The following is a 16,259-nucleotide window of genomic DNA, read 5'->3' on the forward strand; positions in this document are numbered from 1 at the left end:
AGTCCTAAAACCACCACCATCTCTGTTCTGTAAGCTTTCTCCGCAGATAACTCCGGCAACTCTCCGCAGACCATCTCTGTTCGTAGAAACACATTCACGATGATAGGTTACAATTATGGGATAATCAAGTGTTTAACAATGAAAATTAGAACAGAACACAAGTAACTTTATCACAATTTTCTCTCATGTCCGATTACACAATAGAGAATGCTGAAACTATTTAATATTGAAACTATGGCCACATCATCTTCTTCCTCAAGTTGTATCTCATCACACGACATTTTTTTGTTTCACGTTTGCTTTTTTTCTTTCTTCCATTCATGTTTGCTTCTCTCTCTATCCCTTTACTCTGTTGTTTGGTTATTGTCTATAGAGAACCATTGAAATATAGGATCACATGGATTTTTTCTTACAACACACATACAAAACTACTAAGCCCAACTTCCTTATTGACTTGTTCCTTCTTCTCCTCATGTGTCTTCCACCTTCTTCTTCTCCATTTTGCTCATCTTCTTTCTCTGTTCTTCATCTCACTTAAATCTTCTTTTTCTTTCTTGCATAATTTAGGCTCTGTGGTGGTGTCTCGACAAGTTTATGTCTTCATCTCCCACAACTTCTTTCTTTCTTTTTTGACAGATTTTCTTTCTTTTTTTTGTATTGCAAAATATTTTAAAATCACACAAAGTTTACCAATAAAATCTCACAGAATCTTATAGTTACACATTTCATTTTCTAAAAAGAAAAATAAAAAATATCTAAAATACAATCAAATCTCCTAAAAATCTCTGAAATCTTTCAAATTTCTAAAATATTAAAATCCTACCAAATCCTTAAAACATCAAGTTGAATACCTCCTCGAACAAATGGGATGGCCCAACACTATAATTCTGTTCAAATCATAAATACTTAGATTTCACTAAAGTTTGATTATGGGTGTCGTCATTTTATTGGTGACTACTTTTTGGAGATAGCATAAAATCTACAGGGAAAATTTGGTGGGCAATCACAAAAATCTTTAAGTTTTTTTTTCTTCTAAGTATAAAAACTTTTAAGTATTTGATTTTGGGTTAGTAATTTAAGGAAATTCTCATAAACTCTATTTAAATTAGTTTTTGGTTTTCTTCCAAAAATAATATTTATAAAAAAATAAGTATTTTCTCTAGAAATACCACAAACTAAAACTAAACTTTACAGTTTAAACCTTCAAAACTAAATCATAAACCCTAAAAAGTTAAAAAACTAAACCTTAAATTCAAAATATTAAAAAACCTAACATTTTAAATTATAAATCCTTAAACATTAAGTTTTAATGTTCGACTAAATTTTTTTGTAGTGGTATTTTTTAAAAAAATTTAATGATGGAATTTTTGAAACAAAACCTTAATTTAGTGGTATTTAGAGTATATTTCATAATTTAATGTCTAAAGATTTATTCACAAAACCGTAAATTTTCAGCTATTTTCTTGATTGAAAACTTGAAGTGAAAACATTTGTTCTATATAGTAAAATTTCTATACATACAGAGTGAGAGTGATGGTTATAATTTGTTTTTCTTCTGTTACGTGTGTTATTAGAATTGAACCTGAATATACTACGAACAAAAAAAAGAGGGGGATAAAACATTTATGGGCCTAAGGCCTGAACCAGTAAAGCCCAAATTAAAATAATAAAAATAAGCCTCATAAGTGTGAGTTAGGTGAGAAGAAGGAAGGTCATCGTAGTTAGGATTTAGGGTTTAAGAAAACGTCTGAAAAGGACAGATTCGAGAGAGCGCCAGAGAAAGAAAAAAGCAAAAAAAAAAAAAAAATGGGGAAGGCGAAGAAGATGAAGGGAAGCCAAAGCTTCAGGCAAAGGCTGCTTCTTTCAACACTTTCATCTACACGCATCACAATCGATGAGATTCGTTCCGACGATATGATTCCTGGTCTCCGCCCCCACGAGATTTCTCTTCTCCGCCTCATCGAAACTGTCACCGATGACGCTGTCGTTGAGGTTAACGAGACCGGTAAGTGTGTTTCACCTTTTCTTTTGAGCTCAAGCTTATATGATTGGAGTACAGATTTGTATCAATTTGTTTTTTTTTTTTACTTGATTGGTTCTGTTGCAATATCAATTTGGCAGGTACTCAATTAAAGTACAAGCCTGGAATTATAATGGGAGGGAAGAACTTGGTTCATAACTGTGCACTGAGTCGATCCATTGGCTATTATCTGGAGCCATTGGTTGTGTTAGCATTATTTGGCAAGAAGCCCCTTTCCATTAGGCTCAGAGGTAACCAACTAGTGTTCTTGCTGCACCTGACTTCTTGTTAATTTTGTTCTCCGCTGGGAGCTTGAAGAAGATAGAAGCTTTTGAGTCATTAGAAATATGAATGTTCTTAGGTGCTATATATCAATCACTGTACTTGGTTTTGACCAAATGAAGCTTGGGCTGTAGGCTTGAGTCATTCATCCAGCTTCATTACATTATATTTGAAAAAGAGAAAGGTTACAGATTTAAAAGCAAGCATGTGGGATTATGTTATATGATCTGAGGGAGCAAATATTTAACTTTTGCAGGAATTACAAATGATCCAAGAGACCCGAGCGTTGACACATTCCGTTCCACTACGTTGCAAATCTTAAAGCGTTTTGGAGTCCCTGAAGAGGGTTTAGACCTTAAAATCGAAGCCCGTGGAGTAGCTCCAGATGGGGGTGGAGAAGTTTTCTTAACAGTTCCAACTGTTAAGACTCTAACTGTATGTACTTATTAATTTCCTTCTTTTATTCTTTTCCTCACTGCCCACTTCATATAGATTTCTGATCTGTTATATCGGTGCTTGCTTCAGGCGGTTCATTGGGTAGAAGAAGGAATGGTGAAGAGGATACGTGGTAGCACTTTCTCTACAAGAGTGACTACTGACTTTGAACATTCCATGAGATTTGCAGCTCGTGGAATCTTTAACAATCTCCTGCCTGATGTTCACATTACCCTAGATCACAGAGCTGGTTCTCAGGCTGGAAAGTAAGAAGGTTTTAACTAAAAACTAAAGACGAGAGATACTTGATTGATAAGAGCTGAACGTTTTGATAAATACGTTATTGCAGATCTCCTGGATATGGGATCTCTTTGGTAGCAGAAACAACTACAGGGTGTTACATATCTGCAGATACAACAGTGTCTTGTTTAAGAACAGACGAAACTGAGCTTGATGTAGAGAAGAAAGAGAGATTGCCAGCAGAAGACACAGGCGCTGAAATAGCTTCATGGCTTCTTCATGAGATTGAGAAAGGTGGAGTTGTCGATTCAACCCACCAGGTACGTTTAAAATTCTAAGCATTACCGTAGATACCCAAATGGATCGCTTTCAAAGTAATGACTTTTAACTGCGTGTTGTTAATTCTCTGGATTTCTACAGGGATTGCTGTTTATACTGTGTGCGTCATGCGAACCAGACTTGTCAAAGGTTCGAGTGGGAACGTTATCTCCTTATGGTGTGGAGACGTTGAGGAACATAAAGGAGTTTATGGGAGTTCAGTTTACAATCAAACCTGATCCATTGACAGGGACTGTTATACTCAAGTGCGTTGGAAGTGGTTTAGTTAACCTCTCCAGAAAGCTGTCTTGATTTCTCACAATTGTTGTTGTGTTTGTTAACACAAACAGCTTTACAGTTTTGTCTAAATGAAATCACTTTTCTATAGTGTTAACTTTGGATGTGTATTCTCGACCTTGTTGTAATGGCAATTTACATTTTCGTCTACTTTGTTTTGATAATTTAGATCGACACTGATAATAGGATCGAACTGAATTTATGAATAACTTTGGGTTACATTAAAGACATCCTAATAGGAGGTACTGTAATAAGAGTACAACAGAGAAGCAAAGAATAGGATATGAAGTACATTTAAGCTCACGCTTGTCTGGTAATTGATCTTCATGGAATGTTAAAAGAGAATCACAAAGCAGAGAGTTCGACTTCTTGAGCGGAAGGTCGATAAGCTACAAAGGTGCTATCAGTTGAAAAGGAGCCTGGATTGAAACATGTTGTTCCCCCGAATTTACATACCTCTTGCTCACTCTTGTCACCTAATACTATCTGTTTTAAAACAACAGGTAACCCTTTATTATTCTAAGGAATCTTTGGAGTGGACTTTAAATCTATAATAAGAAGATTTATGAATACCGTATGAGGAGTTGGGTACAGTCGAAGAGAGTGATCGTAGTTCCAAATGATGGGTTGCACCATGAGAGGTAGAGGGCACAGATGGCTCTGATGAGTTATTGTGTAGACAAGCTGTACCAACAACAGGTTTCAGGGGTTTTCCATCATTACCCAAAAATCTTCTAAATCAAAAGTAAGAAAATAATGGAGACGAGAAATGTGTTTACATGCTTAAAAGGGTCCTCAGTTTCTTCTGAGGAAGGGGTTACTAAGCATGAACGACGCATCCTATACAGTAGATCTTGTCGGAAGAACACAATCTCTTGGTTATAGAACTTTACTCTGCATTTTACAAACACAAGATTATGCTGCCACTTTAGTGTTTGGGTCCATCTCAGTAAATCCAATGTTCACAATTCAGAAGTCAAAAATCCTAATGAGCAATAGAGAGTTCACACGTCGTATAGAAAAGTCACCTGCAAGGATTGCTTGAAAAAATTGCATTGGGAATAATGTTCCGAAGCTCTTCTGTTAAATAGTTTGGTAAAGCACATCTTGGCAAGACTGTTGAGGGACCTGTCAAATATCATGAGCTTTTATAAGTCATGTCGCCTCATGGACTTCTGTTAAAGATTATTTCGATACTAATGGTGGTGATAGTACCTGCGTCATCAGGACCTGGAATGAATAAAAACCGACTATTTTCTTTTAGCCGCGGATGGTTTTCTATCATCCTCCCAAGTTTACCAAACTGCTCCCTGAGAATGATACAAATACATGTCATCGAGAAAATATAATTTCCATTAACAATTGAAGAGACTCTAATTACAATGATCCCTTACCTAAGGGTTGAATAAGAACCAAAGGTTAAGTTGCATGGGCGAGAACAAAAGTTTCCCATAAAAACAAACAAGGAGGGTACTGTCTCCACACTTTCAAAACCGTCAAGAACAGTTTCCAGCTTTCCGATAACCTTCTCTACGGATAACATATTATGCCGATCAAGCAATGTCACAAAAGGAGCATAGTCATACAGATTGATGTTAAATAGAGTACTTGGTATCCAACTCACCTCTTCGTCGTCCAACCATATGTCAGACAATATGACATATGTGTCATTCACAGCTTGTCTTTCAAGGTCTGCAAGTTTTATCTGTTGGCAGGCAAAAAAAAAAAACATATTATGTCTGCTGTCACATACCTACTTTGTAAGGGATTGCATTGAAAAGTTAGAAAATTCTCAATCTGGGAGCACAAACAACAAATCAAAGATTACCGTCTCTTCTTTAGTTTGTGAGCCGCTTCCGAAGAAGTCACATTCAGAATGTGTCTTTAGTGTTTTGTCCCTGTCTTCTATGGGAGGAAACCCACATGTAATCACCTTCACCACAAGATGAGAATACAGTTTTAGAAGAGGAAGAGTAGGTCCAAGAACGTATTTTGAAAAAACTGAGCTCTCTTACAGGCCATCGTTCTGCTGATGAGAACAAACATTTGCATAATCCCTGATTCAAGTGTTCTACGGAAGACATGTGTACGTATGTTTTGTTAAAGAGGAGACCCTATACATGACTTAGTTCTATATTCCTTCATAAAGATAGTATCTTTGACCCTAATAAGATCAATAAAATAAAATCTATGTGCCCCTCAGCAGATTATCTCCCTGGTTTAAAAGTAACTAACTCAGAATGGGGAGAGAAAGTGCCACCTTCAAGTCTAATTTACCTGAAAGATACCGTTCACCTGCATTTCGCCTTCTGCCAAAATTATAGTATTCTCAGTGAAGAATCCTGTTGTTATCTTGTACTGATCGTCAAAGAAAACAATTCATAGCTTAAATAACTCAAACGCTATGCTTTACTATGTCTTCATAAGAATGAGACTTCAAATATTCTGTTCAAATGCAATGTCTAGCTTTTGCAGATATTTGATGTCACCAACTTAAAAAAAAAAAGGATATTGCTTTGGACAGATCAATCTCTACAGAAGCTGAAAGGTCTTCCAGGTAGAAATGTCCATCTTCCAACTGTGATATCACACCCATCACCCATTTCCTTCCTCTTTGAGAAATTAGAGACTGGATTGAAGATATCTACTAGAAAGAAAGACACACAACAAACTCCTTAGTATCAGATTTAACACAAAGAACCCAAAAGAGAAATGGAAACGACCACACATTTGACAGAAAAAACGTAGACCAACCTCATTGTTCTCAAACTGCGACATTTCAGCATCAAATGCTGGCCTAGAAAAATGCTCTGCCCGAGAAACTCTCTGCGACAGCAACATGAATCGTTCCCTGTATAAAGCTGTTTTCGCATAAGCCTCACCATGAATAGGCAGGCTCTTCGTATGCCTAGAATCAATTCAAAATTCATAATCAATCACTATAAAGCTCCATCATCTACTACCGCAAGTAGAACCAAATCTTATATCCCATAAAACAACAATACTAGAGAAAAAAGCCACCTAACAATAACAATTCATCAAACTCATCTTAAGGAACTCATCTAAATGGAGACAGTCTTAGTAGGACAAAGTAGAGAGAGGCCTTACTCGTTAAACTTTTTTTTAGCAGCATCATATCCAAACTTTGGGACTAGAAACGCGTCGATGACGGCCAAGGAAGAAGCACTAGTTGTAGGTTGTTCCGGCGCGTTATGAGCTCCCAGCAAACGATTAATCAATCCTCGAACTGATTCCGCGTCCACAGTGGAAGATTCATCTGCAACAAAACTCTTAACGACTTCAGAATCGATGATATAATAGTCATAAAAAAATTAACCCAGAATTATACGATGAAATGATTGGGCGACATACGCGATTCCTGGAGGTTATCGAGGAGAAGATCGATAGCTTCTCCGTCAGCGTCGTCGGGAAATTGATCGGCGAAAACGAGAATCTCGTCTAAGGCATCGACCTTGAGCTTGTAACTTCTGTTTTTGAATTTCTTCTGAATCAGCTTCCTCTTCTGACTGGTACTGCTCATTCTCGCCACTTCTCTTCTTCCTTTCTCTGAATCTGCGAAACCTTTTTTTTTTTTTTACTACTCTTTTTCTCTTTAATTTCTGTTTGGGCGGCAAAATTCTGGAAAAGATCCCCAAATCGGCGGGAAATGAATGTCTCGAAAGAGCCCTAGTCTGTGATTTTGCTAATTCGTTATTTTACATTATTGCCCCTCCAGCTAAACCTGACGAGTCTTGAACGATGATAGTATAATAACCGGTTCAGAATTCAATTCCGGTTAAACGCTTTTAAACAATTTCATTTGACACACAGAAACACTACAAAACACACACACTAGTAACTGCTTACAAGGATCACTCAAGTGGATTGAGGTTGTATATACCAATAAGCAGAGACAATATATAGAACCGATAAAGCCGGAAAATTGTGCAAGCCCCAAACTGTATGGTTAATGTCAGTCAGTCAGTCATCTCCCCAAGCATCTTCCCGTTGTTTCTGTCTGGAGACAATCCGGTTTTTCCTGGCAGCTTCTTGGTCTCTTAGCTCTTTAGATCCGAATCCAGAAGCTGGTAGCTTCAATCCCATGCTGTGAGCAATCAACCGTTGAGCTGTTCTCGCTGATGTCTTTGGTCTTTGAGACGGCGGTTCCAAATCTGATGTTGATTTCATTTAAAGATAACATAGTTACACATGCATGTTTTGGTGTTTCGTTAATTACACAGCTTGATCAAGCAGATTATGGAAGAATGATGTGTTAAAGTTCATAATCTGATGACATATAGAAGTGTAAGAAAACTAGAACGAGTTTTTCGGATGATACAAGAGGGAATACTTCTGCAGAACCATGAAAGATAAGAAGTAGTAGATTACCTTTTCCAGAAATCGAGCCCAAAAGAGAATCGTGATCATCGAGAACACGTATGGTGAATGAACACTGAACATGGTTGCACGCCTCTAGAGCTGTATCAATTATCAAAACACACAGCAAGAGTTAACTGTACAGGAGAAGATCTAATCAGATTTGTAAACTTAGTTAGCAACAAAGGCAGAAGTTACATCTTCAAACCTAAAACAAGTTCAATGCAATATCTAATAACCCAACACAACATCAGAGCAGGGAAATTCTAATGCTTAGTAGGATAAAACTTAAATTCTTCCTAGTTAATCAGGTGTATGATCATAATCGCAGTAACATATAAATACCAGCTGAAGGGGTTTTGAAGACTGCAAGTGCTGTTGTATCATTGACCCAACGAATGATAAATTTACTATCTTTTAAGTCTTTAAATAGCTTCTCCAAATCAGTAGTTCTCAAACTTGGAGAAAAACCAGCAAGTACGAGGACATGACGTGTGCCATACTTGGCTGCATTAAAAAACAGAACAAAATTAAGGGGCTGTGCTAAATCCTTAATTTAAACATACAATCCAAAAAGAGAAAGGAAACATTGAGACCAACAACTTACATTTCAGTGCTTCATCAGTCTTCTCTGAATCACGAGATACATCATTATCTTCTAAATCATCAAACCTCGACTCACAAAAGTCTCGATCACTGTACATCACATCCCTCTTATAAGTAAATGTCCCCCTTCCACGTCTCTTAGGTCCTTCAACTTTAGGTTCTTCAACCGAAAGCTTTGATATTTCAGGCAACTCTTCTACATGGAGTAATTTACTCGGTTCAAGATCTGCAAGGGCTTCCCAATCTGCAACAAAATCAAGGTTTTGTAAACATACATGATCCCATGATAATGCATCTGCTATATCCACAACAAATGTGACATACCATCATCTGAAGAATCATGAGCAGCTGAATTATTGCTGGAAACTTTTGTGGAATCCTTCGTTTTCCCTTAAAAGATCCATGAGAATCGATCAGGAACAGCGTAAAAAAAAGGCGAAATCAGATAAGAAAACAATGAACACTAAAGATGAACAACCATCAGGGGGTGAGACATTTGAGTCAGACTTGAGTCCATTGGAAGCAATAATTTGATTCTCTACATCGTCGGAACCACTGCAATCATAAGCCCTAAGATCGATCATGAAACCAATACAATTTACCAAGCTTTCAAATTTCCCTAAAAAACACATTAAACTCATGCCTCTCCCAAATTCTTAGTACCTTGAAGATGCAAAATCACAATCCAACGCACGTTGCTTAATAAGGGAAGAACGAGTACGAAGCTCGTCGGATTTGAGGGAAAGGCCCTGAGAAGAGTAGAGATCCGCCAATTGGGTAAGCGCGGATGCTAATTGAAGCCCAAACTCCGTTCTCTCGCCGGAGGAGGACGAACCCAACCGCGACTGAAGATTGGTCACCAGAGACTCGAGAAACGAGATCGCCGCCGTGACGTCACCGGCTGCTACGAGATCCTCCACCCGCTCGCTCCAATTTGGTTCGTTTAGCCGCGTAGTCTCCATAGTTAGGTCACAGCGTGTCTGACGCTTTCAAAAAATTGCTCACACGTATCCACACGTATTGATTCTGTGCTTTCTTCTTATATCTCATCGTAATCAAATTGAATTTTTAAAACATGTTAAAATATTTTAGGGAAAATTACTATTTTAGTAATTTTCCATAAAATTGCTATTTTAATTGATAAACTATTCTTGAGACAATCCTAAAGAACCTTAAGAATACATTATCAAACAAAAAAGCATGAATCATTACAAGGTCTTAGTAGATGGTAATGACCAAGAAGGTAAACGCCTTCTCAGTGAAGTTTCTTAACATGCTTTGGTGAGGAGGATTCATATCGTGTGAAGAGAGGTGAGAATCGATGGCGCTGTATGATTTTGACGAGGACAAAGGTGTTTGCAGCAAGAAAAAGCAAACCCGCCACCCATAACTGTAAGAAGACGTTAAGTCCCTTGAACTCGAGCATGTATCCCCATAAAAGCCAATGTGTCTGAGCTCCAATCCAGAGAATGATGCATAACAAGCCTTCCCATTTCAGCTTCATACGGCTCCATGGTAGAATCAGGGGTAGCAGGCAATAGAACCACACAAAGTATTGCGCGGTTATCACCTAGAAGACAAATGGAAATATTAGATCAAAACGAAAAGGTTTTATACAGTGTCGTGCCAACGACTCGAGAGGCCTAGGGCTAAATTATTAAAAATTACTTTTTAAAATTTAATCAACACTATATTATCTAAAATTTGGATTAAAATAAATTTGCATAGAGTTTTTGGATCAAATATTAAGAAGTATAAAAGTTGACAACAAAAAGATAAATGCTAATGATGATAAAAGATCAAATTTTTACTTAAAAACACTCGAATATTAAAATTAACTGAATAAATTTTAACAAAATGTGGCCTAAAAAAATATATGATTGGGATGTGGCCTAGGGCTATTGCCTCTTTTTATATCAAGTAAGCACGGCACTGGTTTTATAGCAGACTATGGACAAAATAGAGTGATGCATTATATACCTTATTGAAAGCCACAAATGCAACGGTTTGGAGAAAGATGCAGAACACTAGATCCTGCCGGAAGCAGGAGACTAGAGCAAACTGTACTGTAAACTGAGGTAAGAACGAGATAAGCTTCTCCACAGCTGAAAACTGTCCCTCATAGTGAAGATATATGTGATAGAAGTAGATGGAGAAGTTGTGCCGTGGATCTGTACGAGTCAGGTGATATAAGAGAGCCTCGTGCAGGAACTCGTGTCCATAGAAATAAAATGAAACAGCATTGCAAGCTAGAAAAACTCCTCCCGATATCAAACCAAACATGATTCTCTCCCTGGAAAATAAACTTTTCAAGGCAGTGAAGAGATTGAAAAGGAATGTTTTTTTCTCTGTGTTGCTGGTAGGTGTCTTGGTCTGACCGGTGTTCCAATTCTCAAGAGGCGGCTTTTGACCAGATCTAAATATTTTGGAATCGAGAACTAAGATGATCGGTAAAGCATAGATAATAGGATAGACCCTGAAATGCACAACAAGCCCGTACCAAAATGCAGCTTGCGACAAATTACCTACACAACATAACATATAGTTGTTATTGTGCCATTTGTTAATTATCTCTGTGAAGAACGATGAACACAAGTACAATTACTTAGGGTTTTGATACAGGATCCCAAAACTCTCCAAAAGCCTACAAGAAGTCCCCAAACCACTTCCCAAATACTCAACATTCCTTAATCTGTTACTCTCTGTCTAAAACAGTTCATAAAGTAGACCTTATGCATCAACTTGTATAATCACCTAATGTGAAAGATACACACATATGAATTGCACTGAAATAAACTAGTTCATGGAACTCAATTCAGGGCATCTAAGCACAAAAGCAGCAAGCTTAGTAAAACTATACAGAGAAAAACATTCACTTTATTTATACTAGTCTCAAAGTAAGTGTCTACCTTGCATAAGAGAGATGATGATCCATAATATCATGGCACAAACGAGGGGTTCACAGTTCCCTCTGGTTCCAATAGTGAATGTAAACGGATTGAAAAGCCAAACCATTACAGAATATGTACATATCTTCTCAGGCACCTTACGTTCTTTCAAAATAGTATGGATAAACCAGCCTACCAACAAATCTGAAACACGAAAATTAAATTCAGAACGACCTACGAACAAATCATCAAAAACTAATCAATTGAACAAAAAAGGTTGAAACTTTCTACAAAAGAAGGATGAGATAACTCTTAAGAAATTTGCATACCAGAAGCTGAGAAGAGGAACTTTCCAAATGACCGATGAAAGAAGGAATTAGGAGTCAGGAGAAGGGCGAGCAAAGGCGAGTAACGGTATGTGGTTCTCTTGTAAGGAGATTCACCAGATGCCATCAACGAAGCAGCATCAGAAAAAACAATGTAATCAACATCAGTGTACCGGACCTCCATATGAGCATCTTGCCATTCTCCATAGACTATCAAGAAGACTCGCAAAATCATGGAGAATACGAGCAGAGACCGGAAACTCATCCCTACATAATCACAATTCAAAAACCCCAAAATTTATATTCTGAAGTGCCAAAGAAGAAGCAACAATGTCAAAGTTCAACAGCTCCAAGATCACAGTATATGTAATTACTAATCCTAATCAAGTTAACCTAACAAAACAGACTAATTAAAAAGAGATTTGAGTGATTCAATGCAACTTTAAGCTTATTACAGATCCTAAAAAGACAAAGGGAACATTTGGAGGAACGAAGTACATACATTTCGGTGGTACATCATCAGTGTTCTCTGAACCACGAGACATATTGTGATTTTCTGAATCTTCAAACCTTGACTCATACAAGTCTCAATCGCATCCCATTTATAAGTAAACGTTCTCTTAGGTCCTTGAAATTTTAAGTTCTTCAAGGCGTTTTACGGTGATGATTGAAGTCGCCGGTGTATGCTTCTCCTCCCGGAGATCTCCGATCCAACCTAAAAAAACAGAACACTGACTGCCAAAAAGGTTTTGAACTGTACTACTGTACAATGGTTTATTCTGGTTTACGTTTGGTTTCCGGTTTTAATTTTGATTTCGGTTTATTTTCCGGTTTAGATAATCTGGGGGAGAAGATTTGGATTGCAAGTGAAATTTGGAAATTCAACAATTTATTTTATTTACATAAAGATCACAATTCACAACAACATAAGCAAACCACACACACACTCCTCCACACTGAAACAATGAGATCAACACAAAAACACAAACAAGATTACATCTTTCACAAAAGCTGAAACACACTAAAGGACTCAACCTTATTATACAAGTTTAGGATTTAGCCCTCTTGACTTCCTCGTCTTCCCCACAAACAGATCCTTGGACTTGATCAAACCAGGGAGGCAACCAACAACTGTCACAAACGGAAACTGAGCCACCGAGTCTTTTCTTCCTAAAGATACAATAGCCAACTCTGAGCCGGGCTTGTAAGTTGACATCTTCTTCTTTTTCCCACCCGACATCATCATTACTTTTATGTTCTTGACAACCACATTAGCATGACTCTCTGCTATATATCCTTGTTTCATCTCCTGTAATTAAGAATCATATAATCAAAACAAGACTCTAACTCCAAGTAACTATGTAAACAAACCTTATGATATACCTTATGTACTTACCGGGATATTAGTGATATCTCCAATGGCAAACACATTGCTTCGACCCCTAATCCGCAAGTACTCATCAACCATGACCATGCCTTTACCATCCAAGCTATCTTTCAAAACAGTTCCATTGAGCCATTGTGAAGACAAAGGTTTCCCAACGCAGAGGAAATGACAGTCAGCGTGTATAGTTTCTCCTCCTGAGGTCCGGTATATTTTGTTTCCATCTGAAGCTGAACTCAAATCCACAGATTGGTTCAATATCACTTCTACTTTCTTTGATTCTAACCAGTCAGATGCTTTGTCAGCAGCTTTTTGTCCAACAAATTCAAGCAACCTTGGTCCTTTGTGGACCAGAGTGACCTTCTTCTCCGGGAAATCAACAGCGATCTCGGCAGCTAGCTCCACACCAGATGGACCTCCACCAACAATCAGAACTGATCCAGAAGATTTGATCTTTTCATATTCTGCAACCAAACAGACCCTCAAATATTGTAAATCATACTAAATACCAACCAAATATCTTCACTCACACTCTCAACACCAACAGAAATCACAAATGCGAGGATTAAGAAGAGTCATACCAGCTTGGTAATGTGACAGCTTCTCTTGTCTAGTTTTAGGGAACAAGTCATTGTGACCTGTAGCAATCACAAGATAGTCATAGCCAATGACAGATCCATCTTCAGTCATAACATCACTATTTGTGATATTGATCGCCGGAGAAGTCACAACACGGCCTTGTTTCAAGAAACTCCTGTGGTTAATAACTGTTCTCTCAGCAAACTTAGGCTCCACCATGGATCTCAAACTTGCCCATGTAATCTCAAAGTACTCCTTCCTGGTCTCAACACAAGTTTTGAGCTTTAGGACCAAAAAGCGAAGAAAAATTAAGAATTTGGTGAAAGAAACTTACGGATCAATGAGGGTTACGTCAGCATCGAACTGAAGCAATTTCGCGGCGAGTGAACCGGCGATTCCGCCGCCGATCACCACCACTCTCTTTCCTTGTCTAGACCCAGATGCAGTTCCTTCCATTTTTACCGAATTAAGCTCCAAATGTTCAAATGTTCTTCGTTAGGTTTCTTCTTCTTCTTCTGCCAAATCAATTTGAAGAGTCCGAATATATATAAGAGAGAAGCGTTGAAGAAAGGTTGACAGAGAGGTAAAGGAATTTGTGATTGACGTGTCTAATGACTTCACACTTGAGATGCCCGAGGAAGAAGAAGAATCATGTCAAGCTTCCTTTAAAGCTTACATCATCGAATACGTCAATGGCGGACGAACTGCCAATTTTTCAATTTTCTTTTTGTTCCTAAGAAAATTTGGGCCTTTTGTGTTTAAATATTGGGCCGATTAGACAACAAAGCCATTCGAGTGATGTCTATCTTTTAATTTGGCTACGTAATTTCTCATTTGTTTGATTTACTCTTGATGTAGTTATGTAATTACTATGAAACTAGATAATCACCTGCGCTAGTAGCACGGGAATTTTTTTTTTTCCTTATTTGTTAAGATTATGATTATGTTGTATCATTCATTTACATGTTATATAATATATAGTACTATACGGTGAGTTTTGAGTCATATTAAACTACTAATTGGTAAGTATAGAAACTAATACCGTTACTCGTATTCGACCCGTTACTTGGCTTGTTTCCGTCCCGAAAAAGGGTACCCGCAGCTTTAGGGTCGAGTGAAATGTATTATAATTATATTATTTGTGAGTAAGGATCGAGTATCGGATATTAATTTAATTTTTGATATCCGTGCTGTTATCCATCTCGTTACCCGTATTGTTACCTGACCCGTAAATACCCGTTAATATTTTGTATTATTATCATTTATTAATAATTTATATATATATAATATATATTCTAGAATAAAAGTTAAAGTCTAAGTTCAACTTAGCTTTTTTTTAATAGAAATAATTGTTATTTGTACATTTTATCTACATACGAATGATCTAATTATTTTTTGTGTATAATATAAAATAAATACATATGATGGACTATGTATATCAGCAGCAGCGGGTATAATATATAAAATGTCATAATCTTAATATGAATGACCGCAATCAATCTCCAAACACCCATTACGTTTACTACAAATATAATTATATATATTGATCATGTAAAATTCCTCAAATTCTCTCATCAATAACTTATCTCTAGGTTTTTTTTTTTGTGAAACACTTCATAATAGGTTATGTTTTATTTGCTATTTTTGTGGATAAACATTTTCTGGTTACAACAAATTAATATTAAGATTCTGTTATTATATTTTGTATTAAAATATAGTGGCATTTTGTGTAATATACTATATGAAGTAAGGTTATTTATTTAAAGGGTTGCTTAAATAATATAATAGAGATAATAAATAAATTATATGTTAAAATAAATAAATTTTATACATGTCAAAATAAATTGCCCAAATATAAATTTTATAGAATACTCTTGATTGACATTCTTAAATTAATATATTAAAATATATTTTATTTGTTATTTTTTTAGTTTTCTTTTTTTTTTGTTGAAGAAATGAAAAGTTAAAATTTTGGTATATTTTTTTACTTTTGTTTTAGTATTTTTTCTTTAGATATACACATATAAATTAGCATATGTAAATATATATATAGATTTTTAATTAGTTTTCCTATTACATTAATTTTTCTTTTTTAAAATGTCTCAACATCTAACCAATTATTTTGACACGTATTGTGAACATATGACAAATTTAAACATCAAGCTTTATATAGTAAAAAAAGTTATAGTTTGCATATATAATCATATCAAAATTAATCAAGATAACACAATACTACATCTCATTGGAAAAAGAGACTATGGAAAAAAAGAGACCAAAAAAATGAAAGATATCGCTTAGTTTTACTTTTGTATTCTTCTAGTTTCTTACCGGTCTCAACCGAAGCAATGATTTCTAGAGCCATGAGCTATTCGCATTTTCATTAAGCTCCCAGAAGCTTTTGTTCTGAATGTGATGGTACTTATGCCATTTAACCCATAGCGAGTCGGACGCTGAGAAAAGGAGCCAAATGAACCTTAAGCAAAGAGTTTGGTTCCAAATGGTTAATC

The 16,259-nt window shown here is 36.5% G+C and overlaps 5 protein-coding genes across 7 annotated transcripts; 1 reads left to right on the forward strand and 4 right to left on the reverse strand.

Annotated features, from left to right (window-relative positions):
* The first annotated feature begins 272 nt into the window (after positions 1-272).
* LOC104706500 (putative RNA 3'-terminal phosphate cyclase-like protein) lies at positions 273-3,742 on the forward strand. The gene is made up of 6 exons (XM_010422699.3): positions 273-2,005; positions 2,122-2,271; positions 2,559-2,737; positions 2,828-3,003; positions 3,087-3,297; positions 3,398-3,742. The coding sequence occupies exons 1-6, from the start codon at positions 1,807-1,809 to the stop codon at positions 3,605-3,607; spliced, it is 1,125 nt and encodes a 374-aa protein (XP_010421001.1). The 5' UTR covers positions 273-1,806; the 3' UTR covers positions 3,608-3,742.
* A 33-nt stretch (positions 3,743-3,775) lies between these two features.
* LOC104706503 (DNA polymerase epsilon subunit B) lies at positions 3,776-7,251 on the reverse strand. 2 transcript variants are annotated; one of them, XM_087462525.1, is made up of 13 exons: positions 6,965-7,251; positions 6,701-6,869; positions 6,347-6,500; positions 6,108-6,236; positions 5,870-5,950; positions 5,421-5,525; positions 5,217-5,297; positions 4,987-5,117; positions 4,808-4,902; positions 4,621-4,720; positions 4,372-4,486; positions 4,166-4,276; positions 3,776-4,078 (listed from the first exon to the last, which is right to left on the reverse strand). In XM_087462525.1, the coding sequence occupies exons 1-13, from the start codon at positions 7,131-7,133 to the stop codon at positions 3,938-3,940; spliced, it is 1,581 nt and encodes a 526-aa protein (XP_087318651.1). In that variant the 5' UTR covers positions 7,134-7,251; the 3' UTR covers positions 3,776-3,937. The 2 variants fall into 2 exon arrangements, with proteins under 2 accessions (XP_087318651.1, XP_087318652.1); XM_087462526.1 differs by lacking the exons at positions 6,108-6,236; positions 6,347-6,500; positions 6,701-6,869; positions 6,965-7,251 and having other exon boundaries at positions 5,608-5,900.
* Positions 7,252-7,290: 39 nt separating this feature from the next.
* Positions 7,291-9,623, reverse strand: LOC104706502 (uncharacterized). Of its 2 annotated transcripts, none has more exons than XM_087462527.1 (7): positions 9,239-9,623; positions 9,054-9,145; positions 8,900-8,965; positions 8,577-8,819; positions 8,315-8,476; positions 7,982-8,071; positions 7,291-7,764 (listed from the first exon to the last, which is right to left on the reverse strand). In XM_087462527.1, exons 1-7 carry the CDS (start codon positions 9,535-9,537, stop codon positions 7,574-7,576), a joined length of 1,143 nt encoding a protein of 380 aa, XP_087318653.1. In that variant the 5' UTR covers positions 9,538-9,623; the 3' UTR covers positions 7,291-7,573. The 2 variants fall into 2 exon arrangements, with proteins under 2 accessions (XP_087318653.1, XP_087318654.1); XM_087462528.1 differs by having other exon boundaries at positions 9,054-9,130; positions 9,239-9,607.
* Positions 9,624-9,651: 28 nt separating this feature from the next.
* Positions 9,652-12,537, reverse strand: LOC104706501 (GPI mannosyltransferase 1). Its single transcript, XM_010422700.3, has 5 exons — positions 12,292-12,537; positions 11,793-12,056; positions 11,485-11,667; positions 10,556-11,100; positions 9,652-10,145 (listed from the first exon to the last, which is right to left on the reverse strand). The coding sequence occupies exons 1-5, from the start codon at positions 12,332-12,334 to the stop codon at positions 9,831-9,833; spliced, it is 1,350 nt and encodes a 449-aa protein (XP_010421002.2). The 5' UTR covers positions 12,335-12,537; the 3' UTR covers positions 9,652-9,830.
* A 124-nt stretch (positions 12,538-12,661) lies between these two features.
* LOC104706504 (uncharacterized) lies at positions 12,662-14,487 on the reverse strand. Its single transcript, XM_010422704.3, has 4 exons — positions 14,087-14,487; positions 13,755-14,011; positions 13,186-13,637; positions 12,662-13,098 (listed from the first exon to the last, which is right to left on the reverse strand). The coding sequence occupies exons 1-4, from the start codon at positions 14,206-14,208 to the stop codon at positions 12,829-12,831; spliced, it is 1,101 nt and encodes a 366-aa protein (XP_010421006.1). The 5' UTR covers positions 14,209-14,487; the 3' UTR covers positions 12,662-12,828.
* Positions 14,488-16,259: the final 1,772 nt, after the last annotated feature.

Source organism: Camelina sativa, chromosome 8 (assembly GCF_030686135.1).
Source record: "Camelina sativa cultivar CO46 ecotype springtype chromosome 8, ASM3068613v1".
NCBI lineage: Eukaryota > Viridiplantae > Streptophyta > Magnoliopsida > Brassicales > Brassicaceae > Camelina > Camelina sativa.